This window comes from Haemorhous mexicanus, chromosome 11, assembly GCF_027477595.1.
Source record: "Haemorhous mexicanus isolate bHaeMex1 chromosome 11, bHaeMex1.pri, whole genome shotgun sequence".
In the NCBI taxonomy this organism is placed as follows: Eukaryota; Metazoa; Chordata; class Aves; order Passeriformes; family Fringillidae; genus Haemorhous; species Haemorhous mexicanus.
This window is the reverse complement of record NC_082351.1, coordinates 22018231-22044486: the sequence shown is the minus strand read 5'-3', so window position 1 is coordinate 22044486 and position 26256 is coordinate 22018231. Positions and strand designations below refer to the sequence as shown.

General features: G+C 44.5%; 1 protein-coding gene across 1 annotated transcript in view; it reads right to left on the bottom strand.

Annotated features, from left to right (window-relative positions):
* CNTN6 (contactin 6) overlaps window positions 1–26256 on the bottom strand; it is a 78644-nt gene that overhangs the window by 3430 nt on the left and 48958 nt on the right. Inside the window, exons 9-17 of the mRNA XM_059856844.1 lie at window positions 15927–16054; window positions 13701–13876; window positions 13248–13365; window positions 12281–12439; window positions 12039–12188; window positions 7954–8024; window positions 5591–5825; window positions 4977–5092; window positions 2801–2987 (exon numbers count right to left, since the gene is read on the bottom strand). Of these exons, the coding sequence (XP_059712827.1) occupies window positions 2801–2987; window positions 4977–5092; window positions 5591–5825; window positions 7954–8024; window positions 12039–12188; window positions 12281–12439; window positions 13248–13365; window positions 13701–13876; window positions 15927–16054 (1340 nt within the window). The remainder of the gene's footprint in view (window positions 1–2800; window positions 2988–4976; window positions 5093–5590; window positions 5826–7953; window positions 8025–12038; window positions 12189–12280; window positions 12440–13247; window positions 13366–13700; window positions 13877–15926; window positions 16055–26256) is intronic.

Sequence of the window (26256 nt, the reverse complement as noted above, 5' to 3'; positions counted from 1 at the left end):
TTAAAGCTATCTTAATTCATGATCTTGGGGCTGAAAAAACACCACAGGAGGATTTGCAAAACAAAATTATCTGGGCTTTTTTTTTCCAGCCAGAAACCAGAATAACTGGTAAGAGCACTTTCCCAAATCCATAGGAATATCTGCTAGCAAAACCAAGCAGTTCCAGGTCTGAGACTGGCAGATTGTTTCCTCAATTAATTTCTTGTAATCAATGCTGTCAAGAACAACAGAAATCCCAAATATCTGCTCAAGTTTATTGAGGTGCTGATGTTATGTCATGGTTTAGGTAACACTTGGCTTTGTTGCTGTACCGTGCTGAGGTTTGTAAGTGCAAGAATTTCCAGTGTCTATAGGTAATATTGATGTATTTTGGGTGTATATGTATGAATTTGTAAGGGAAATAGAAGAGGAAGATGAAAAAATAAAAGGAAGAGGAGAAGGAGAAGGAGAAGGAGAAGGAGAAGGAGAAGGAGAAGGAGAAGGAGAAGGAGAAGGAGAAGGAGAAGGAGAAGGAGAAGGAGAAGGAGAAGGAGAAGGAGAAGGAGAAGGAGAAGGAGAAGGAGAAGGAGAAGGAGAAGGAGAAGGAAAAGGAGAAGGAGAAGGAGAAGGAGAAGGAGAAGGAGAAGGAGAAGGAGAAGGAAAAGGAAAAGGAAAAGGAAAAGGAAAAGGAAAAGGAAAAGGAAAAGGAAAAGAAAAAGGAAAAGGAAAAGGAAAAGGAAGAGGAAAAGGAAGAGGAAGAGGAAAAGGAAGAGGAAAAGGAAGAGGAAGGGGAAGGGGAAGGGGAAGGGGAAGAGGAAGAGGAAGAGGAAGAGGAAGAGGAAGAGGAAGAGGAAGAGGAAGAGGAAGAGGAAGAGGAAGAGGAAGAGGAAGAGGAAGAGGAAGAGGAAGAGGAAGAGGAAGAGGAAAGGAAGTTGAATGGAAAAGGAAGGGGGAAGGAAAAGGAAGGGGAAGAGGAAAGAGGAGGAGGAAGAGGATTTTTACAATCCATGCCATATAATTAAAGAACCAGAAGGGAACAGCTCTTTATGGAGCCATGTCCATGGTTTGAGGGCCTCAATTCCACCTCCCTAAGTACTTTTAACTGAAAGCAGGATGTCACCTTCGACCTCCCATCGATCTTAGAGAAGAACACTTCAATCAGAATTGCACCTCTTTGGCAGAAGGATCATTTCAGCTCTGCTGAGTCCCTGCAATAATGGGATGAGCAGAAGGCTGCAGGAATGCTGGATGCTGAGCAGGAAGACAGAGCTATTACTTTGGAGCTCCATCTCCTGCTCCAGATGCACATTGTTTATATTCTCCTGACATATTATCTCTTCTCTTATTGCAAGTGCTTGCATCTTCCACAGACAGAGCTTGAAATTTTAATCTAGATATTTAAATATTAAAAAGGTTATTTTGACTTTAATTTTTAAATGAACCATTAGCACAATCCTGAATTTGACAGAAGATGAAGTAGATGTAAAACAAAAGCAAATTTATTCCTCCTGTGTTTTGTCATTTGACTGCCATGTCTTTAACTTGTCTTTCATAGAGATGCACATAGGAATAGAGGGAAGAATTCCCAGAGATGAATCTATTTTCTATTGAAAAATGGACTGTGATGAATTTAATGCAATCACATAATGGTTGGGTTGGAATAGCACTTAAATTTCATTTCATTCAACCCCCTGCCATGGTCACAGACACCTTCCACCATCCCAGGTTTTTCCAAGCCTCATCCAACCTGGTCTTGGACAATTCCAGGGATGGGTTCTGTTTGAGCCCTTCAGAAATATCTTCTCTGGATTTATTTTTGATTGTTTTATTTACAGTAAATATTGGTTTTGTGGCAATTAAAAAAATCAATTAACTCATTCTACAAGTTGTTCCTATCTTGCACTTGGAGTAATGGCATGGAACAGCATATAGAAAAGAGGAAAATTGGTGAAACTCAGGAGAAATATTTCCCTTTTATGCTAAAGGGCTGATCAATAATTTACTGGGGAAATAGATTCCAAGGAAAACAAAACAGCAGAGTGCTTTAATTTTACTATTAATTTAAAAAAAACCAAACAAAACTAAATTGAATTTATATCAATGTGTCCCTTATGCTGAGCTCTGCAGTGCAAAGTTCAGAGGGGTTAAACCCTCTCTGTATTTTGTGCTTCCAACAGCTTCCTTTAAAACCCCCAAACCAACACAGCCTCACCCCAGAATCTCCTGTCTGACCTGTGGGACATCCCTCCTTTATTGGCTCTGCATCCCTGGAATCCCCTGAAAGCAAGGGGGCTGCTCTTCCAGGGCACACAGAAATCCTCCCTCCTGGGCACTCATTTAGGACCAGAGAAGTTTCTCAGTCACAGATTTTGTCATCTGACTTATGAAGAAATTTGGGATTCAGTTTTCCCTGCTGTTGAAGCCTTTGGCAGCGATGGGTCCTGGGGAATGTGCCTGTCCCAGCTGGGAATTTGGGACCCTCGTGTGGGTGCCGTGGGACAGAGAGAGAGGAAGGGCAAGCATCTCTCACAGCACTTGTGAGAACTTTCAGGGAGTTGCAAAGATGTGATAACTTGTAAAGTATACACAATCTACAGGTGGTGTTTTTCTACTTTGTCTTCCTGTTCCTCTCAAGGATGGTGTATGAAAAGGGTGTTTTTGTTAATCAGCCAATCAAATAGAATTTGTATCATCTATAAAAACCACGCGTTCTCTTGAATAAAACCTTCTTTTGCTCTTTCTACAAGACTGCCTCTCACCTGTTCCTGTGTCATTCCTGGCACAACAGTGACCCCGTTGTTGTGCCAAATCCAATACTCACGGGATTTTTTGGTGGTGACATTCACTGGGGTGCTGGAGGGCCCTGTCCCCGCAGTGTTGTAGGCTCGCACTGCTGCAAAATACACCGTGTTGGCTCTCAGGCCCGTGATGTTCTTGGCTGTCACATTCCCACTGACTCTGACCTTCCCAGCTGTGCTTTCCTTGGGATCATCTATCCAATATAAAACCTAAAAAGCGAGAACAAAGAACAGGCAATTCATTGTGTTCCAGCAATTAGAGGCTTGGCTGGGAAGCAGACATGCTGACAAGGAAGATTTTGAGGAATACAGGATTTTTTGTACTCCAATCTAGCAGGATGTAAACCCAGGCATGAATATTTATAGAGAAGTAATAACATTTCAGAGACTGAATCCCAATTAAGGAACTAAATGAAATCCTTAAATTTACAGATGTCCAGAAGGAAACCTTTGATAAGGTAAGGAATGATAAAAGCTTTGTTGGTTTTATGGCTGAACACAATGAAAGAAAACCTTAAGAGGTACAAAAATGCATTTATCTCAATCATATAAAAGGTTTTTAATTGTTTTGTATCCTGGCTCTAGTTTTGATTCAGTGACACCTATTTAGATCTGCTATTTTTTTCAGTGAGTAATTGATTTAGGAAGGTTTGTGGACTGTACATGACTCTTATTACCTTCATTTATACCTTGCAGTGATAGCACAGGATTTAAAGTGTTTTTGACTTGTTTTCCTCTTATCTACAAATTAAAAAAAAAAGAAAAAAAGAAAATGCTTCACTATGCAAGTAAAATGACTGGGAATGATATCTGACATTACTTAATCCTAAAATGTCAAAATCATTTAGGCTGGAAAATATCTTTAAGTCTAACCATTAACTCAGCAATGCCAAGGCCAGCACTAAACCACGTCTCCAGGTGCCACATCCACACAGCTTTTAAATCCCTGCAGGGATAGGGACTCCTCCACTGCCCTCTTCAAATGTTTGAGTTAATGGTTGGACCTAATGGTCTTAAAGGTCTTTTCCAACCTAAATGATTTTATTAGGAGGAGGGAGAAGTTAAAAGTGCACCACAGCACAAGCTCTGGGTAGTGCTGGAGGACATTTAACCTGCCCTGCTCTGTCAGCAGTGCCACGTGTGCCTGTCCTCAGATCTGAGCACAGAAGGTCTGGGACAGAGCTGCAGTTCTGGGCTGTAAACCCTCCTGATTATCTCAGGTGGGTTTCTGCTCATGAGAGCCAGGGAAGAGCTCCACGCTCTGCTGACTTGGAAGCAGCTGTTTGTTAACTGGCGGGAGGAACCAGAAGGTCAAAAGGATTCTGGACAGGAAAGGGACATCTTCAAGGTGTCAGAGCCTGTCAACCCATGGCCCAGCACCTCACCTCGCGGCCCAGCACCTCACCTTGTAGCCCAGCCCCTCACCTCATTGCCCAGCCCCTCACCTCGTAGCCCAGCTCCCTGCCCGTAGCCCAGTCCCTCACCTCGCGGCCCAGCTCCTCACCTCGAAGCTCAGCCCCTCACCTTGTGGCCCGGCCCCTCACCTCGCAGCCCAGCACCTCGCCTCGTAGCCCAGCTCCCTGCCCGTAGCCCAGTCCCTCACCTCGTGGCCCAGCCCCTCACCTCGTGGCCCAGCATCTCACCTTGTTGCCCAGCCCCTCGCCTCGAAGCTCAGCCCCTCGCCTCGCGGCCCAGCACCTTGCCTCGTAGCCCAGCACCTCACCTCGTAGCCCAGCCCCTCATCTCTCAGCCCAGCCCCTCACCTCTCGGCCTAGCCCCTCACCTCGTGGCCCAGCACCTCCCCTCGTGGCCAAGCCCCTCACCTCGTAGCCCAGCCCCTCACCTCGTGGCCCAGCCCCTCATCTCGCAGCCCAGCCCCTCATCTCTCAGCCCAGCCCCTCACCTCTCAGCCTAGCCCCTCACCTCGTGGCCCAGCCCCTCACCTCTCGGCCTAGCCCCTCACCTCGTGGCCCAGCCCCTCACCTCGTGGCCCAGCACCCTGCCCATGGCCCAGCCCCTCACCTTGTGGCCCAGCCCCTCACCTCGTAGCCCAGCACCCTGCCCGTGGCCCAGCCCCTCACCTCGTGGCCCAGCAGCCTGCCCATGGCCCAGCCCCTCACCTCGTGGCCCAGCCCCTCACCTCGTAGCCCAGCACCCTGCCCATGGCCCAGCCCCTCACCTCGTAGCCCAGCCCCTCACCTCGTAGCCCAGCACCCTGCCCGTGTGCCGGTTCCAGGGGATGGGCAGCCAGGACACCTCCACCGCCGCCGCCGACACGCTCAGCGCTGAGGCGCCCGCCGGGGCCATCTGTGGCTCTGGGACAGGGAAACACAGCTGCTGGGACATGGTGTGACCACAGGGACAGTGCAAGGGGAGGGGAAACAGCAGGAAGAGCCCTGGTGTAACCATGAGGCTTGCTCTCCACGTATGGAGGGATGTCAGCAAAACCTGTTCTCAGAATTGTCCGTCCCCATCTGCTGGAGCAGGTTTTCAGAGATCAGCCACACTGAGCGGTCTGAGGAACCAAACCCTCTGAGAGCAACACCTTTGAGTGCCTCCCAGTTTTCCCAACACGCTCAGCAGGAGCACCTTGGGGACAAATGAATTGAAACAGGCCCTCTACTGAAAATCATTCCGAAAATTTGCCCCTAGCTCTTTTTAGTTCAGATTCCCATCTCCTGCCTCAGGTCTGATACAAACATCCAATGAGCAGGTCAGAGCATGGCCCTCAAAAACCCTGTGAGATCTGCCTGGCCATATCTGTCACCCTTGGCTGCTGCACACCCATTCCCACTACGAGTAGCTCGTGTTACCATCCTCTCCTGAGTAGATGATGGAAATGGAGCTCAGGGTCCCTTCTCCCTCGTTGTTGTAGACACCAACTTTGACCTCGAAAGGAGACAGGGGTGTGATGCTCTCGTTCCTATAAATGTATTTGCTGGATTCCACCGAGGCCACCACGGCTTTGGTCCAGGTTGTTGAGCCAAGGGGACGGAACATGACAACGTAGCCAAAACCTTCCCCGTTCTGGAGCTCTTCTGACACTGGCTGTGGTGACAAGGCAGTCAATAAAGGTTCACATGTATCCACTGTTTTAATTGAATCTTCATTCCCTGGCTGTATTTTAGTGGTATTGATTTAGTTGGCTGTGCTTTGGAGAAGATAATAATGTTTGCCCCATCCGTCAATGTAATATTGAAATAAAAATCAAAATAATAAATCTATCGGGGCAATCAGTTTAGAAACAAAAGATCTGATCAGCTCCATTAAAGTTGTCTCTTTCAGGCATGAAGTTTGCAAAATTAAAAGCATTTCACTCAGTACAAGTTGTAGCTTGTAGATTTTTTTTCCTTTCCCCAAAGGGGCATAGGAATGCTAATTTTAAATAAATGATTTTAAAGGAAAAAAAAGAGTTGGGAAGGAACAAATGTATACAAAGAAATGTGTGTCAGTTGTATAATTGCCTGCCTCTGAGTACAGTACTGATGTATTTTTTTCAGCAAGGAGAAAGCCTCAAGTGCATGAACATATTCTTATTTAGGTTCTCAGAACAGAAATGTTCCTGCAAGTCAACATGGCAAAATTAATGTTTCTATTAATAAAATCCCATGTCAAGATACGTATGAAAGGCTCAAACTGAAAAGGCAATTACAGCAACACCGTGTCCAGCATGAAGTTTGATTTTTCATGGGATAAAAATACTTCCACAGTCTCAAAGCAAGAGGACATTTATGAAATAAAATCAGGATTAAATGGAGAAAGGAAGTGTTTCTCAGTAAAACCGCATTTATTTCAGAGGCTTGCATCAAAGGAAGGGGCATGGAAAAGCAGGCATGGAAAATGGTGCAAAAAGACAGAAAAAGGGTCAGGACCTGAGTCCTGGCTCCAACCTCTTCTGCAAACTCTTGGGAGCACAAACTGTGAGATGATCGGGGAAATCTGAAAGGACTTCAGAAGACTTCAGGGCACTTATGTTATTTTTATCATAAATTCCTTCTAATTTTAATAGTAAAAATGATGATAATGAGCCTGCCCTGGCATTTATAACACATGCATTTCCTTCAGTGTTTTACAAACACCCAATATTCCCCTTTCCATCTCTTTTCCAGCCCTGAGAGAGTTAAATGTGAGAGATGATGCCTCACTGGGGATTTATAGGAGTTCAAGCTACTTTCTAGAGCATTTAATTTGTTTTTGAGGCTTCTGTGACCTCAGATTTAATCAAGACATTTAGTGAGTTCATCACAGAAAGCCGCAGAGTCGTGTTCAGGGTTGTTTGCTGGCCATAATTAGGATTTCCTCTGATTGTTTTTGGGACACACTGCGGAGTCCAGCAGGATAATTTGATCGAGATCTCTCAGGTTGTTTTCCATTTTCATGTTCTTCTGCTCCCAAAGAGGAGAAAATGAAACAAAAGAGTGAAAGGTGCAGATGGAGGAAAACTTAGATCAGGGAAAGTGGGATTTCACTCTGTTTGCAGCACGGGGAGGAGAAAACATCAGCGGTGTTATTTATCTAGTGGGGATTTTTTTAAATTTTCTTTTGATCTGATTTCTCACTTTTTGACCAAGCAGCTACCCCATCACTTCCCAGGCTTTGCCAGAGGCTGCCTGCCTTCATCCCAGGAAGCTGCTGGGAGGCTGGAAAAGGAGGCTCCTTCCTACAGCACTCACTTTCTACTCTCTGAAATGACCTGCACTCACCCTTTGCAACTTGTCTGGCATTAACTGCTCTGGAAATGTGTATTCTCTGCTCTCGCTGGAGTGCTGCAGAATTAAAGGGCTCATCTCCTTTAACGCATAATAGGATATGTCTTGTCAGCACAGTGTTCCAGAATGGAAAACATGTAAACAAAAGTAGGAAAAATGCAAATGCAGAAAATGGCCAAGCAGATTAGCGTGTTAAGCACCTCCTGTACAATGGAGATAAGAGGGTTATGCAGACTTCTAAACATCTTTACAACATGCCTCTTAAAGTGTTTATTTTTACAAATTGTTCCCTGTAACACAGAAAACTTGCTGTATATCTTACAGGCTGTTTGCTCTGCACATCCAGGGTGAAATCCAGGCTCGACCAAAGCTGGTGACCAAAACCCTTTGGATTTCAGCAGGGCTGTGATTTCACCCACAGATTTATCCCTGTTGGACAGCTGAGGTTTAACTGGGCTCAGAATTACCTCCCATGTGATGACCAGCTCGGAGCGGCTCCCTCCTCCTCCGCCAATGTTCGTGGGTGCCACCACAGGAACTGCAGGAGAAAAGGGGTTGGTGTTTGCAGCTGCTTCCCCAAGGCTCAGCCCTGGGGCCAGCCCTGTTTAGTGCTTTTATGGCTGATCTGGACCTCAGAAGTTCACAGCTGGCACTAATTTGGGTGGGAGTGTGGGTCTGGGCAGGCTGGATCCGTGGGCTGGGGCCAGCGGTGTGAGGCTCAACAAGGTGAAGTGCAGGGTCCTGCTCTGGGGTCACAACAGCCCCATGGAGCACTCCAAGGTGAGGGAAGAGGGGCTGGAAAGTGGCCCAGCAAAAAAGGACATGGGGGTGCTGGTGACACCAGCTGAAGATGAGGCCAGGTGTGCCCAGGTGGGGAGGAAGGCCGAGGTCACCTGGCCTGGATCAGCCATGGTGTGGCACAGGAGCAGGGCAGTGATTGTCCCTCTGAGGCCACACCTCGAGTGCTGTGTCCAGCTCTGGACAAAGCTGTGGTCAGCCAAACATTGGACTCAGTGATCCTGGAGGCCTTTCCAAGGGGGTGATCAGAGCATTTCCCACCTCACCTGCAGCCATTCCACCTCTCAGCAGTGGAGCAGGGATTACATTGCACAGCAGCCCATTTGAAATGAACTGAAATGTTTACACGTTTTCGAGGGCTGAAGCCATAGATGAATTTGATACATGAGTACCCTGGTTCAAAAAATTAATTAAAGAACTGGGAGCATCAAGTATCTGACATTATTATGCCTCATCAACTAATTGGCAAAATGATGTTCCATTCAGACTGTAGCTGCAACACTACTGATTTACTAATTATGCATTTGTTCAGTAAACATGTTGTTGGAGCAATATATTAATTTTTTTAATTGGTTGTATGCTTATCTGAGTGAATTCAAAACTCACAAGTTGCTTTTCTCCTTCTCCCAAGACTAAAAATGTCCAAAAGTTGTTTGATGAGAGTTGGATTTCTCCAGCATTCCACAGTTGTGTGGCACCAGAGGTAGAGGACTGAGATCAGGGAACTTTGTTGAGGTTGAAGGGGCTCATGGTGGAGAGGCAAAGACAATATCAGCATTTCCTGCCTCTTGCTTTATATTTCTTCTTTAAGGTCCCTTCCAACCCAACCCATCTTATGGTTCCATGATATCATGTTCTTTCTCAGCTGCTGGAGAAGTGCAAGAGAAGAGGACATGTCTGGAACAGGCAGAGACAGGAACCCTCTACAGGACTTTTGGTGGTGCCATCTCCAAACCCGATCTTCAGGAATTTCAAGATTGTTTTGTCATTGTCTTCTTTCAGCTCTCACTGTCTGAAAAGCTGATGTGTAGGGTGAGAAATAGGAGGGATGTTTACATCTCAGAAGACTTTTTTTTCAAAGATTTTGGGCAAGTTTTGCCATATCTGCTTGTCCTTCCCCTTGGCAAAAGCATTAACCCAGCTCCAAGGGTGGCAATTAAAGCAACAGTGCTTATAGTTCATAGAAACTGATGCCAGTCCATAATATAATTTATATTATATATAATTAAATATATGAATTCTATATAATTTCCAGATTGTAGTCCATGTGTAAATAAATATCTGATTTTATCCTCTAGAAATGGGAGGAATTTCAGAATAATTTTGCTGTGCAGCCATAAGAGTGAGTCCAAGAGCAAACAGCCTGGGCTCTTCTGGAGGGTTTCACAGAGCTGTTCATTTTTGTCACTCACAATCAATGTCTTTGGGCACATCAGAGGCAAACCAGCTCAGACTGACTAGAACTGCATGGAAACAGCAAAACAAACTTTCAAGCCTGGTGTTTCAGTGTTTCATGAACCAAGTGATGCTCAATTAGCTCAGGTGTTAAATGTGTTTGGTACTTGCTAGATTTGCATGGGGAGAATTTTGTGCTGCAGCTCAGCAGAGCCTCAACTGGGTCAGAGTTGAGAAACAGATGAAAATTTACAGCTGAGTGCACCAACAGAGGCTCAATTAATTCTCAGCTCCATTTTAATGAAATGAACAGTGGCTCATTTGCATTCACAAATCTACTAATGCTCAGATTTTTAGCTGGCAAAGTAGTTATTACAACAGCAGAGCTCAAATTCACCCTTTCCTGGGCAGGTATTTGCTGTCCACACTGCCCTGCTGATTTCAGGTTCCTATTCTGACTAAAAGATTAATAAAAACTGATATTGTCCCACTTCACTGCAACATTTTCAGACAGGGATTTACAGCAGTGAAGGAGTTAAGCAGCTAAAACCTGAAGTGAGTCTTTCTGTCTCTTTTGTTAAACTTCAGACAGAGCTACACTGTACAGAAATAATCTTCCTTGTGTCATTGCCATGATAAATAACAATAATTTTATTGTTTCTTTCTCCTTGTTGCCCCAGTCTTGTGAATCCCTCTAATAAATAAATAAATAAAAGCTTTAAAAGATGAAAGCTTTCACTGCCTGTCTAGTTTTGAATACTCCACTTTACAAAGCCCCAAGGTGATAACAGCAAGAAAAACATTCTCAGGATTAATTTGGTCTTTGTGATCAATCATGTAATGGAGAATACTCATTTGAGATACTCTGCTGGGAAATTTAAAAAATCTGACCTCCTCTGGAAGGTGCTGGGGTTGGAACTAGATGGTCTTTAAGGTCCCTACCAATCCAAACCATTCTGGGATTCTATTCCCAGAAACAAATCGATTCCACATTCTAGAAGAAATGTGTTTTCTTCTGTATAATGTGCAATACTGTATTGTGAGTTCTGTCCTGAAATGCAGCTTGCCAAACTTCAGTGCTTGGCAAATGAGATCAACAGAGAAGAGAAAGTGGATTGTAAAAGCTGCTTCCATTTTACTGCTTTCCATCCCATAAACGCTGATTTTATAGGTGGGAGACAGTTGATAAGCAGGGGCCTGGGAGGAACATAAAACAAACCAAAGGTTTGGGCTGCAGATAAATTGTACCAAACTGAGCAGGTCAAAGGACTGACAGTGTTGGTCACCCAAGAATGAGGCAGCTTCCCCTGAGGTGCCAAGTCCCAGAAGATAAATGAGTAAAGGTCAGACAAACAGACAGAAAGGATTCCCCTCTGGAGTCAGCAGAAGCTGTTGGTTTCACTGAGTTTTGGATGCTGTCATTTATTTCCTCCAATATCTAGAGTTAAAATTATCCTGCTCTTCCTGATGCTTGGATATCAAACACCTCTGCAGCCAAGGGACATTCAGAGAGTGGAGTTTTCATTTCATGTGCAAGTCCCTGAGCAGGGTAAAAACTTGGGGTTAATTGGGAGAACAAAAAGTGTTCTGTGCAATTGCTTGAGTGAAAGGTTGGTTGGGACACATCACAGGGAGAAACATAGGCTAACTCCAGCTTTTTTCATGGAATGCCAGAAGGGTTTGAGTTGGAGGGGACCTTAAAGCCCACACAGTCCCACCACCTTCCACCATCCTGATGCCTTGTGAAGGCTGCTGTAGAATAGAGGGTTAGACAGAGCTAAAGAATAAAGCAGGGACTTATTCCAAGGATCTCCTCCATGGATGCACCTTGGGCAGCACCAGAGCCCAGCCAGGGCTGCACCCAAGATGAACCAAAATGACCCCAAAATGGACAACCAGTCACAACCAGTCTCACTTTTAGAAGTTCTGCTCCATTTGCACCTTGCAGTTCATTGTCCCATCCCAGCTTTAGCCCAGGCACTCCCACCCTGCTTGTTTTTCTCTCTCCAGCCCACGGGGTTTGTGCTCCTGGGCTGAGATTGGGCTCATTTGTCCTTGGTGCCCAGCTGGAGCAGGAATTGTTTTGTCTCCCTGCTCTGTGCACAGGGCTCACCATGCCCTAATATGAAGCTCAGAATTACACATTAAAGCAGCACAGAATGTGAAAAATATAAAAACTAAACCCTGAGGCATCAGTCCCAGGTTGCTCCAAGTCCCATCCAGTAACGCGTTCTTGTGGAACACGTTGGATCCCTGCCCATGGAATTGGGTAAACAACCCTGTAGGAATGAGTGGCTCTGCCTCAGTGAAATTCCCGCAGTTGGGAGCTGGAAAATCCAGGCAGGAAGCAGGGCCTTACCTGCTGCTTTGGTTTTCAGCAGAGCTGAAGGCCTGCTGGGCTCCCCGATCCCAACGCTGTTGCTGGCGACCACGCGGAACTCGTACTCAACCCAGGGGCTTAAATCCACCACGGTGGCCTGGTGAGTCCTGCCATTAATGACCTCAGGAGCTGAAGGCAAACATGACACCAGCAATGGGGTTTTGAGGTAATTAATGGCACATCCTAAATAAAAATTCCAAGGCAAGTCCCGAATTGCTCACCTGTGGCGACCGCCTGCCATCCCACCGAGAAGGGAGTCCTGGTCTGGACACTGTAGATCTGCACTGGGCTGTTGTTATCTGCTCCAGGCTTCCAGGATAACCCAGCAGTTGTGCTAGAAACATGTTCAACTTTAACATCTTCTGGTGGACCTGGAGGGCCTGACACGATCAACATTTTAAGAGGAAGGTATTGGGAAGAGAAGATTCATCCCTGGAATGGGTTGGGCAACTCTTGCTTTCTCAAGTCAGGGGAATTATTCATGAAGCTGCAGTGTCATAAAAGCTGCACAATCCCTAAATGATGGCTCCATGCCTGGATTACATTTTTATGAGTCAGGAAAATTAATGTCTTGATGTCGCTAACATGAAAACTACAAACAAAGGAATGATTTCTTCTTTGTGTGTGACAAAGAAAGGCACCCAGTGTTGTCTTTTGTTGAACCATTGAACAGTCTGAGAATTCCTACTGAATTCAATCAAAACTGAGGTTCAGAAGGAATGCAGGATGGTGCACTATACAGATTTCTGATTTCTCCTAGGGTTTACAGACCTGCTCCCATGACAGCATTTCCTCACTGCTGGCAGTAAAAAGCTGAGTTAGAAAATATTATTTCATATTCTCTCCAAATAGGGGAAAGGAATGAGGTATTTTGATTTTCCCAGCCTGCACAGTGACCCAGAGATGCCTAAAGGAAATAACAACACTGCTGAGATTAGAGGATTTCCCTCCCATCTGTGTGGCCCAAAATTTTTTGCCAAAGACACCAGGGCAGAAGTGCAGAGGTTCCCCTGGGTTGGCTGAACACCAGGACCATGCTGGCCACAATTTTGGGGCCAAGAGTAAAAGAAAGAGAACATTTCACTATTGAGATGTAGAATTGACATCCTAGGAGCTATTTAAACAACATCTGTTGTTAAGAATTCCTAATTCCTCTAGAAGATACATGTGTCTCCCTTACAGACATACCTCTCACAATTATATCTGCTGTTGCAGATTGGCTGCCTAAAGAAGTTTGCACCATGCACACATATTTCCCAGAATGATGCAGCTGAATATTTCTTATCATCAAATCCCCAGCAGATTCCTGGAGAGATATTAAAAAAAAAGAAAAAAAAAAGTAAACTAATCACTCACAACATGCTTTCCATACTGGGCATTTTTATAAATTGCTCGATATTAATACAAAATTCAGCTTTTAAATTAAAATATTCATAGCTATCATCAGTTTCTTTCATGGGGACATTTTTATTATGGCTTCACAAATAACTCAAGCGCCTTTATGAAATTTAGGGAAGAAAAATAAATGTTTGCAGCCCTTGTAAAGAAACAGTGATTTGCCAGGCATATAAACAGCGAGGGAGGAATTATGATAAACATTTGTGTGGCAAAGAGTCTCGTTAAGGAGTTTGGGAAACTCACCCTTCCAATCCTTTCAAAGTGATGGATTCCTCTGCTCAAGTCAATCCTCTGGCCATTGAATGACCACGAGAAGCCCACGTCCAGGGAGGGGTCGTGGGACACCTGGCATGGCAGGACAATGCTCTCCCCAACTGTGGCATCTGTGTCAGAGGGGGGAATAGTGATCACAGTTCTTTCTGAGGAGACAAAAAAAATATATATTTTTAACTAAAGTGCTTATTAAAATAGCAGGTATTGAAGGATGTTTGTACCACTCGGGGAATGATTTCAAACTGGCCCAAATGTTCTGTGATAAAGGGAATTCTCTTTAATATGGAGATGATTTTAGACCACTCCTATGGCAGCCCCACGACCATGCTGTGTGTCTGAGAGTGAGATGTGAGAGGAACACCCTAAATTGGTTTATATTTATATTAAGAACACCCTAAATTATACTACTTCATAAAGCCCAGAAGGAATAGTTATGATTTCAGTCAAAAGCTTCAGACTTCTCTTAAAAATGTGCTCATGGTTCTCCAAACTTGAAGAATTCTCCTGGCCAAAAACTGCAGCAAAAACAAAATTGCTGCTCCTCTCCACTTACTTTAGACACTGACATCCTTAACCTGTATTAATGGCAGTGGTACTTTACTCCACAGCACTGCTCAAGCTACAGCTTCAAAGACCTTCCCAGGCAGGAAAATTATTTATTTGATCATTTTTAACCCATTACATCAAGACCCAAACTTGCAGCTCTGATGAAGGGAAGTATCAGCTCGCTGAAGGGGAAAGAAATGGGTTTGTATGGCTTCACTTTTGTTGATATGACTGGCAGACAGATGAGAGATAACAACCACTTTGTTGTAAGCAATTCCCTTGAATAAAGCTTTTGTGCATGCAAGTGTTCTAAAGTGGTGAGAATTTAGACACACGTAGAAAATGAGAGCAGAATCACTTCAACAACATTAATATGATCTGAAAATAAAGTGAGAGGAGGAGAAGGAAATGTGCACGAGCTGGGTTAGTTCAGTGCTCATCACAGATTAACTCCAGAATTGAGGTGATTCTGAAATCACAGAATTCTGGAAAGGTTTGGGTTGGAAAGGAGCTTAAATCCCATCCAGTGCCACCCCTGCCATGGCAGGGACACCTCCCACTGCCCCAGGGTGCTCCAAGCCCTGTCCAGCCTGGCCCTGGACACTGCTGTTATCATAAGAAATCTCCTTTATTATTGGCCTGAAGCTGTTTACCACCACCAAATAAATCCTGAAAACTGTCCTTTTGGGAATTACCCTGGCTTTGGGCACGATGTGTGTTCTTTAGTAGTGATAACAAAAAATAAATGAATTTATTATGGTATTCCCATTCTCTTGCACCTCTTGTTGTATCCTCCTCATCCCCACTAATGCAGAATGTTCACTTGGGTGATATTTTTTACTTCTTTTATGGGCTTGTCTTCAAAACTTCTATCTCAAATACTTTTAAAAGCTTCTTAAAAGCTCTTGGTTCTGCCTTATCCATCTATCTTGCTTAGCAACAGCAAACATGCATTATATGGCAAATCCCATTGCAGAGGAGAAAAGAGGGGAGATGTGAGTGCTGGAGGTGCAATAAAGACTTCTCCCACAAAGAATAAACAACTCAATGAGCAGCAATAAACTTAATTTGCACATTAGCTATGCTTTCCCAAGTTCTGACATTTCAGTTGAAAATAATGCTGAAGCAATGAGGCCTATAATTGAACAGCCCAAACTTCTCCAGAGGGGAAACAAAAACAAATGTTCCCTGCAAACAAGATCATTTTTATACCATGTTGTTACTTGGTGTTTTAATAAACTTCATAAATGCCAAACAAAATAGGGTTTGGTGGGTTTTTTCATGTTTTAATGGGATTTTCCCATATTGCCACAATGTTTGGGGCATGTGAAAGGGGGAGAACCTTAATGAGGTCAGAGCTGCAGAAACCCTGAAGTTCTTGGTGTTTTCATTGCTGGCTGTGCTGCAGCCCCATCTCAGGTCTCACTCTGAGCTGTATCAGTGCTAATTGCTCTGTCAGAAGGTGAATATTAAACAGATTTTTGCCAGATGCAAAGCTAAGGAGGAGGAGACACTGCAGGCTACAGCACCATTCTGATACTGCTGAAAAGGAGGATACCAAAATAAAATAGTTACAAAATCAGAGAATCTTGGGTTGGAAGGGTTTTTGAAGCTCATCTCTGTCCACAAAAGAAGGAAATATTTAAATACCTTTCACAATCAGGTTCCCTGAGTTTCTGGCAGTTCCAAACTGGTTTGTGGCCACACAAGTGTAAACCCCAGCATCCAGCTTGGAGATATTGGAGATCCTGAGGCTGCCATCCTCCAGGAGCACCACCCTGGGGAAAAACAAACAAACAAACTGGAACCACAGAATCCCAGAATTGCTTGGGTTGGATGGGATCTTAAAGCTCACCCCACCCCTGCCATGGACAGGACAGGGACACCTTTCAGCAGCCCAGGTGGCCCCAAGCCCTGTCCCACCTGGCCTTGGGCACTTCCAGGGATGGGGAATCCACAACTTTCCTGGGCCACAATAGGAAAACAGAAATAAAGACCTCTGGCAGAGGAATGGTAACAGAAATGCAGTGCTACTTTTAATATTCAAATATTTCCATTGTGATTTTTCTCTTCTATGGCAAGCTGAATCTGTGTTAACCAATTTCCACCTCTTCTGCTTATTAATTTCTATATTACAAATGTTTTATTGCCAACCTAGAGGTGATCATTCACTTCTCCAGGTGACTTTCTTACAGCAAAATCTGGAATCTCAAGAAAAAGTCAAAAGACTCCACTTGCTACTTACTTGTGTTCTATTTCACCATGGTTTTGCTTTTTTTTGTTTTTTTTTTTTTTTTACAGATCCCAGTGCTCCTAAGCCAAGCCCAGCTGCCCATGGAGTTCTGTCAGGATTATTAAAAGATAGTATCAGGCTGGCTGAGATGCTCAAATGCCACCTCAGAAGCCAAGGAGCCAAATCAAATCCATCCCTGTCTCACAGGGCCCTCAGACCCCCCTGGAGTCGCTGAGTTGGTCACGTCAGTTTGCAGAGAATTGGGGAAATTTCATTTAATGGTAATTTCAGGACCACTCCTGGGTTTTATGGACAAAATTCATTTTTAAGCTTGTTCATATTTTATTTTTTCATGTTATTGAGATGCTTTGGGATGTAAATCAGGACAAGGATTGGATTGATTTCCTGGGATAAGCTGTCACTGTGCCTGGCACCCTTCTGCTGTCACACACAAGGGCAGGACTTCAGGATTTGGGGGAATTTCTACAGAATCACACAGAACACACATCCAGAAGTAGAGGATCTTTGAATCATAGCTGAATTAGCAATGAACTTTTGCATAGAAAATATTTTTCTGTCACATTTTAGGGTTCCCCTCCCCAGTTCTTCAACATCCACCCGGTAAATGTGGAACTTGAACAAAATTTTTTCTGAATTTAGAAGAAATTTAGAACATGAAGGTTCTGGAAGTTTCTTAAAAATGGGGTCAGGGTCCCTGTGTGCAGCTCCTCTTGCCACTAAGCTCAGTCCTCAAGAGGCATCAGAGAATCTGCACCAAATGCCACATTTCCTTACACTCAAAAAAATTCAGTGTAAGCCACAACTCCACAGGAAGCCAGGCTCCATTCACTCACAGCAGCTCTGCATCATTTTTTATATCCCTCATTTAATTGACATTTAACTCTAATACAAGGCTCCTTTCATAAAACAGAAAATATCTAATTCATGCATCACAGCTTGGGTATTTAATATTTATTACTAACAACATAAGATTGGGTGATGTACTGAATTATTAAAGGAAATGAACAATCACAAGAGCAGAAGTTGGAGCTGGCAGCAGCATCAGAACCATTAAACACACAAAAAACCCATCACAGCGTGTTTCTGTTTCCCATTCTGGCATTTATACATTTGTAACTGCGAGTGGAACACACATCAGACCTTGTCCTGCTCCTGTCCCTCCCTCCCAACAGCTCAGCTGGGAAGGAGAAGCACTAAATTTGGATTTCTGGTGATATTGTGGCTTACAGCCCCCTAATTTCATGTGTCCCACCCTCATCTGACCTTTCCCTGTGGAAATTCCTAAAATCAAAATTAAAATTAAAATTAAAATTAAAATTAAAATTAAAATTAAAATTAAAATTAAAATTAAGCAGATCTTAACAGAGATCTGCTCCTGAGCAGGGCAGGGTGGATTTGGGGCCAGGACAAGCAGAGATGTCCCTGTGGTGCTGCTGCCACTGGGGTGTGCAGCTGGGAGGGGAGGGGATTTAGGCTGGAGTGAAAAATCTTTGTTTCCTTGGCAATAATCACCAGGTGCTGCAGCAGCTCTGGGCTTGCCACTTGTGGTACAGTGAGGAAATAAGTTCAGGTTTTATAATCCATCATTTTGAACAGCAACAGAGCAAAAGAGGAGGAGCAAAGTCCCCTCCTCACTAGGGAGATGTGTCAGCTGAAGGGTATTGTTTGGGTGAGGAAGGGTGAATGAAGTTGTGCCAGGCTGGGTTTTTGGGAGAGGTTCTTCCCCCAGAGGGTGCTGGCACTGCCCAGGCTCCCCTGGGAATGGGCACAGCCCCGAGGCTGCCAGAGCTCTGGGGGAGTTTGGAAAGCCCTCCCAGGGATGCCCAGGTGGGATTTGGGGTGTCTGGGCAGGGCCAGGGGCTGGATCTGGTCCTGGAAAGCCCTCCCAGGGATGCCCAGGTGGGATCTGGGGTGTCTGGGCAGGGCCAGGGGCTGGATCTGGTCCTGGTGGGTCCCTTCCAACCGAGGATGTTCCATGATTCTGTGATCCCATGGGCTGGGCTGGTGTCACAGCTGTGCATCCACACAGCAGCCCTGGCTCCTCTCCCTCAGCCACCTCTGACTGCTCCAAAGGCAGCTTTGAACACAAAGAAACCTTTCCAAGCATCCCCCTTCTGCCTCTGCAATATTTTTTTGCATCAATGATGCTTTTCTTCCCATCAGCTTGCACCAACCACCAGAAAAACTGCTGGTGATAAAATAGGGGATGCAATGGAGTGGCTGGGTAACATATGGTGTTCATCAAACAGAGTCCAGAGAGATTCCAGTGTGAATCAGCAAATGTTCATAAATTGGAGACCTGGATAATAATTCATAACAAGCCACCTCAGTGTCCTTCTCTCCATCAAATATTGATGACCTGTTCCTTTTCCTGCAGTTGCACCTAAAAGCTTGTAGGTGCAAATTAAAATCTAGAAGTGGCACAAAGGAAAAAAAAAATAAAAAAAGACAATCTCCAACCCCAAAAGCTTCAGTGTAGGTAAATACACAGGAAAGAACAGTCAGTAAAATACAGGATAGCAAAGGGGAGAAGCTCTGAAATCTCCATCTTAGCCCCTGTGGATTCTGGTTGCAGCTTTTCCACTGAAGTTTGGTCAGGCCTCAGATTTTTCATCCCTGCATTCTTCATGATGAATGGAGACCTTGATAATTCCCATCTCTCTCATTTAGCCACTAAGAGGGGTTTGTACCCACTCAGGAGCTGGCAGTGTCACGTTTGATCTGAAGAAATGCTGTTCTGAAACAATATTTCAATGGCTGGGCAGGCTGAGGAGGGAATGGCTCTTTTAATGGATCAAAAAGGAGCTGAGCAGAGAGAAAATCTGCTAAATAAAAGCTCCTGAGTTGTTTGAAACAGGTCACGCTACCTAACAACAATTAGAGCGAGCAGTAAATAAGACACTCAGGCAGAATTTGTATAACAGCACAAAGGACTCCAGAGTAATTAGTTTAGTGGGGAAAGGAATGAAAAAAAATGTTTAAAAAAGTGAGAAATTTCCAGCTGTCCTGAGGTCTGTGACAGGAGAGGGATGGGAAGACAGAGCACAGCAGAAAATCAAGATGATGCATTTCAAATTCAAGAAGAAAAACAACAGCACCCTGTGAAATGCTGCCCCAGGTGCCAAGGACAGCAAAGTTGCCCTGAACTCCCTCAGAGCCAGGGCTTTGTGCCCTGGGTGGGTTCAGAGGGGCTGCACTTTGTCCTGTCCCATTTCTCTCCCAAATCAGGGAGCTGTGATGCTCAAGGCCATGGGAATATTGTCTTTAATGGGCTTTGGATCAAGCTCTGACAAACGGTTTGAAAAGGAGCTGTGAAAGGCACGTCTCACCTGCTGAAAGACTCGCAGGAAACCATTCCTTTTCACAACATTTGAGGCTGTGTGAAGGCTATGGATAATAATTCTTAGCAGCTGCATCACAAGACAAGGTAATTCCAAGTGCTGTGACGAGACAGAAAAGTTTAACTTGTCCAACACAATGCAAGGAGAATATTTTGTCTGCCAGGAAAACTGGACTTCTCTCAATAAGTAAATAAGTGCCTGTCAAAGGTCCAAAAGCACGGGATGTGAAGCAGATCTGATAAATGCAGAGCTGTGAAAGAAGGAGGAGAAGGAAGAGCTCAGGGCCCAGCTGAGTTCATAAAGCTCTGAGGCACCAAGGGATTGCTTAAGCCCAGCCTAACTCTAGGCTGGCATTTCTGATTTACAAAATGCTGGAATCTTGATCAGAGTCCTGCTTTCTCCTGTGCTCCTGCCTGGTGCTACCTCTGGGTGAGCAGCTCAATTAAACCAAGCTGCTGGGAGCAAGAGAAGAGGTGAAAATCCACTTCTGGCTATTTGTGCAAAGTTCCTGCACACAGGGCAAGTTGGGAATGCACAGAAATGTTAGTCCATGTAGAATTGTGGAATGGTTTGGGTTGGAAGAGACCTTAAAGATCATTCAGTTCCATGGGCAGGGTCACCTTCCACTGTCCCAGGTGTCCAGCCTGGCCTTGGGCACCTCCAGGGATCCAAGGACAGCCCCAGCTGCTCTTGGGCACCCTGTGCCAGCATTTTGTCACCAGCAGTGTAAAATATTTCTTCCTCATTCCTAATCTAACCTGACCCTCTTTCATTTTAAACCTATCAGATATAAACATTGAAATTCCCCTCTGAGTGCATCCATCAGGAGAGGAGATGAGCTCCGTGTGCAGGGAGGGAAAACAAACAACTTCCCCGGGATCTGCTGGAGCCAGAGCTCCGTGTGATGTTCAAAAAGAAGAGTTTGCAAAGTTTGTGCAGAAGCCAGAGGCTGTGGGGAAGAGGTGAGAGCTCATTAAAATTGTCACACATACTTTTTAAGTAAAGAACTTGAGAAATCAAGCAGGGATGATAGGTACAGCTTTTAATTAACCAGGCCAAACAAACCATCTCCAAGCGTGTTGTCTCGTGTGAACAAAAGATTGTTGATGGCTATTTGCTTTGATCTTAAGAGCATGAAAGAATAATATGTATTTAACAAGGCTGATGGAAGAAATAAAATCTGAGGAAAGAAAGAGGTGTCAAGTCATTAGATTTAAAAGTGCAGCAGGGGTGGCTTTGTGCAGCGCTGCATTGTTCAGCCGATCTGGTTTTGGGAGAGGGGGATGTTAATTCATGGATATGAAATGCATGGGTTCAAACAGCAAAGGGCTTTGAAATCCCCATCAAAATCTTGAGCTGGATCCGTGTAAAACTGGGTGGGTTCTGCAGCTCTCAGCACTGCCAGAAGGGCAGCTCTCCCTTCAAGGGTGTAATTCCTGTCCAAATAAAGTAACCCTGATACTTTGTGAAGATTCCCTCTCCTGTCTCCTGTCTGCTCTCACATCTGACACCTCCCAGCCTTATTGAAGCCTCATCACGGCGCTGTGCTGATAAAAAGAGAGGAATCTGGATCTGATAAAATCAGAGGCAAAGTAATTTTTATTATCTGAGAAATCCTATTTGAAACCATGTCTGCTCAGCCTCCCTTTGCTGCTCAGGAGCAAACCCCCTCTTTATTTCCAGGCTGTGCAAAGATATATTGTTTATAAATTTCTCCAGACATGCTGCCAGACACTGAGACAATATCTGACTCCTCTAATTTTACCAAGATTGAGGAGCAGGAGAGGCTGCATTAAAAACTACAAAGGGAAGTGAGTGAGGGGCAGAAAGATGAGCACAACTCCCAAACGCCTCGGAATTTGCAGTGATTTATGCAGATGGAAATGTGAGCAAAGTTTGGCTGAGTGAATGACTTGTCCCTGCTGCTGACAGCCCTGGTATTTTTGAAAAGGTCCCAGCGAATCCCATCTGAGATCTGACTGTCTGTATCATATGTTAATGATCTTTGTACCTGTTTATTCTATTCTGAGCATAATTTGTATGCTAATAGTGTTGCCATTTAATAAACTGCGCTTAAAAGATTTTCCTTATCTGCATGCTGATATAAATGAGCTTCAGGGTTGACTGACAATTAACTGGAAATCAAATAAATGTCATTATAATCTTTTAACTATTTGGATCAAAACAAAATTACATAATCCAGCTGAATAGTCTTATTAAAATATTGTAGAAAAGAATATTATTAGAAATTATTTAATGTGATTCTAGAAGTCTCCCGTCCTATTTCTTAAAATTCTCCCCTCTTCCTAAAAATAGAATTATTTTTGCATCAAATCCCTGCAGTTGGGACCACAAATATTTATTTATGTAAATCTATACAGCCATCTGAACTGAGCTGTACTCCATCACACAGATTCCAGAGAAAGCACAGGATTTTCAGGAGCTGCTACTGCCTTTAACATAAAACAGCAAAAATTGTTTTGCCCTATTTGTAACACACTCAAGGATTAAATGTGAGGCAGATGTTCCTCTGTGATGGCCAAAGCAAAAAAGTGACAAAAGCACCCAAATGTGCCCAAATGTCTTGTAGTGACACATCCCAGAGCTGGCAGCCAGGGAATACTGGGCAACAGCACCTCTGTGTGTATGGGAAAGAAAAGCAGAAAAGGAGCGGAATTGCCAAATAAAACAGCTGCCAATTTCTTTGTCTTCCAAATTCTGCTGGTTTTAGGAAATCTTTGTAACTCCACTACAGCAGACAAGAGCTCTTCCAGTGCAGGATGGGATGTCCACACTGCCACTATTCTAATCCCACCATCAATCATCATTTTTAGGATCCAGGCACTCTCAGGAGCTCTGACCCAGCCCTTCCCACAACGAAATTCACTCCAGATGTAAAACTAAGGGGATCAGAATCTTTGATTTTGTACCTGTGCAGCAAATTCGGTGCAGGTTTTCCAAATTTGGTGTACGTTGTCCAAATTTGGTGCAGGTTTTCCAAATTTGGTGCATGGGGTTTCCAAATTTGGAGCAGGTTTTCCAGAGTTGGTTCAGCTTTTCCAAATCTGGGGCATGCTTTCCAAATTTGGTGCATGTTTTCCAAATCTGATGCATGTTTTCCAAATCTGGGGCATCTTTTCCAAATATGGTGCATGTTGTCCAAATTTGGAGCAGGTTTTCCAAATTTGGTTCAGGTTTTCCAAATTTGGAGCATGTTGTCCAAATTTGGAGCATGTTTTCCAAATTTGGAGCATGTTGTCCAAATTTGGTGCAGGTTTTCCAAATTTGGTTCAGGTTTTCCAAATCTGGTGCATGTTTTCCAAATTTGGTGCATGTTTTCCAAATCTGGTGCATGCTTTCCAAATTTGGTTCAGGTTTTCCAAATCTGGTGCATGCTTTCCAAATCTGGTGCATGTTTTCCAAATTTGGTGCATGTTTTCCATCCCACACTGGCATTTTGATGCTGCAGCAATGCCATCAGCAGCAATGATGTGCATGGCAGCACAACTTGGACGGGAAGAGAAGCACAGAAGGTGGAATTCTCTCATTGCTTTTTTTTCCTGCAAACTCCTAATTAAGAACCTTGATTCCCAGCCTGCTCAGTGGAAAAAAAATCCAATGAGATTGTCTGGCTTTGGATGGAATCCTGAACATGCATCAGAAAAAGTGCATGGAGCAGGGACATGAGCTGGAAGGGGGAGAGGGCACAGCACTGACACTCACTGGGCGTTGGGTTATTGCAATTCCTTGTGACAGGGAAGAGTGACAGATGTCCTGGGACATCTCAGCAGGCAGGACAGCCCCTTGGAAAGACTCCCCTTAACAAGGCTGTCATGGCTTGAGTGGGAACAATTTCAAATTGCACTAGAGAGATGTCCTGCAGAGGGGAGTTGTAATAAATCCTCTTTTTCACGTGAGAACATCTGCTTCATTTGCTTCCTCCGTGCTCCCATTGCCTGGTGTGCTAAACACTGGCACTGAGCACTCAGCAGTGCAGGCTGAAATGAGGTTTGTTGGCTTCTTCCCTTGTGAAGCTCTCCAAGAAGAGAGAAAAGAAAGGAAAAACCCTTTTCTCCTGTCTTCCCCTGCACCACTATCCTCTGGCTGTTGCCTGGGTCAGGTAGCAATGGGGGTCCCCTCCTGCCTCTGCAGTGCTTTGACTTCAAATGGAAACAGAACAGAGGCAGAAGAAAGGGGAGAAACACAGAAAAATAAGATAAAGAAGGAAAAATAAAGTATTTATTTTTTTCTTCCCATCATCTGTGCTCGTTCTTCCTTCTCCTCATCTCCCTCCTCATCTTTCAGTCAAACTTTCCATTCCCCTGCCTTCACCCTCAGCTTGGGGAACAAGAATAAAATGACCAGAAAGATGGAGAAGATGGAGAAGAAGGAAAGAAAGATGGAGAAGAAGGAAAGACTGGAGGCACTTCAGGAGAGTTTGGGGCATTTTCTGACAAGCCTTTGGTTGTAAAACTTCTCCTCGGCCAAAATCAGCAGTTCTGGTGATTCCTGTGGCTGCTGCCATGTGTGATGTTCCTCCCAGATCCAGTGGCACTGGAAAATGCCTACAACCAACAGCAAAACCAGACAAAGCCCCAAACCAGACAAACTTCCCTGCTGAGAGCAAATAAATCCTCAGTAGATACATTGGAACTGCCTCTCCCAGTTCTCTGCAATTCCCTTCTCCTTTCTGCCTGAAACCAGGACCACTGTGGTGCCAGCACTGGATATTTTTAGCTAGAAACTGCTTCCTGCAGCTCTCAGCATTCCCTGGGGAATGGTGTGAGGGTGGGGTTTGTCTGGTTAGCCCCGAATGTGCTGTGACACTGGGGTTTCAGAGATAAAAATCACCTCTAAGCAGCAACCCCAGGTTTTGTGGGAGTTTTCACCTCTTAAAGAGGAACTTCAGACCAAACACTGGAAGCAGGCAGGTAAATCTGTGCTTTTGATTCCTGTCAATCTGTTTGTAAGCAAGGAATGGAGCTGAAGTGATTCATCCAATTTAGCAGAGGTGGAATCAATCCCATTGGTTCTCCAGGCAAAAGTGGGAATTCATCAACAGATAAGCTTAATTTGTATTCGTGTTGACTTTCAGCAGTGGTGTCTGAGATAGCTGGAATTGCTCTGATTGCTGATGCCCACACTTCAAGTGCCCTATTTAAATACTAAAATAGGAAATGAACTTCTTTACAAGCACACAGACACTGATAAGATAGAAGGGTTAAGGCATCTCATCAAAGCTGTGCAAAACTCCTCGTGGTGGAAAAGCAAGGAGGATAAAAACAGAGCCACACTTAATCCAGGCTTCAAAAACCAGACTTAAAAAATAAAATAAGAGTAAAATTAATATCCCAGTGCTGTTCACCCAACTGCATTGCTGTAGAAAGCTGGGAATAGAATGGAAAGTTCTGGAATATCATAAGAAAAATAGATTTTATGAGGAACTTGGTAGCTGCATGCAAATATCTGGGGTGTTTTATGTGCAAGCAGGGGGGTTTGTGGCACTAAGCAGCCTGGCTCCTCTTTGCCTGTGCCACTCATCTGCTTTGACTTCAAGGCAGTTGTGAGTTTTTCCAGACACTGTGGATGGATTTCTTTCCCTCAGCTTTGCTCATCTAAGTTTGGTGTCTCATTTGAGAGGGAGGCACCTGCCAAGAACAAGTAAATAACTCCCTTAGGCTGCATATTGACTTCAGCTAAAGAATAGTCAAGTGCCATCAATCTCCTCCTTTGTTAGCAGACTGGTGCAAATTTTAGAATTTTCCATCCATTTGGTCTTGATTCCTCCCCGAGCAGATTTTTTTTATTTATTTTTAAGGCTAACGGATATTCTGAAGCTAAACCAACAGCATTGACATTCTGGTAATTGAAATGTTTCCCTGAAGTTTGCTGAACTGTCCTGACACATTTCTGCTCAAATTGGCTGGAGCTGGAATGCTGTTTCACAGACAAAGCATTTTGTGTTTGATCAGGGCATTGAGGGGGGACTTCTCCTGTTTAGCAATAATCACTGGAGAGGATGAGCTGGGAGGGACCCACAAGGATCAGCATCCAACCCCAAAATCCCACCCTGGGCAGCCCTGGGAGGATTTCCCAAACCCTCCTGGCAGCCTCAGGGCTGTGCCCATTCCCTGGGCAGTGCCCAGCACCCTCTGGGGATGAACCTTTCCCAAAAATCCAACCCAAACCTGTCCTAACACAGCTCCAGCCATTCCCTGTCCCAGGGAACAGAGGCTGGAGCTGCCCCTAAGGAGGAGCTGCAGACTTTTTAACTCCCTGTGTGTCTGATTCCATCCACAGGCACAAAACAATCCTTTACCCAAATTACAACAACAAAAAAAATTGTTTAAATATGTTAAAATGCTGCTGGGTTTGGGATCTGGCT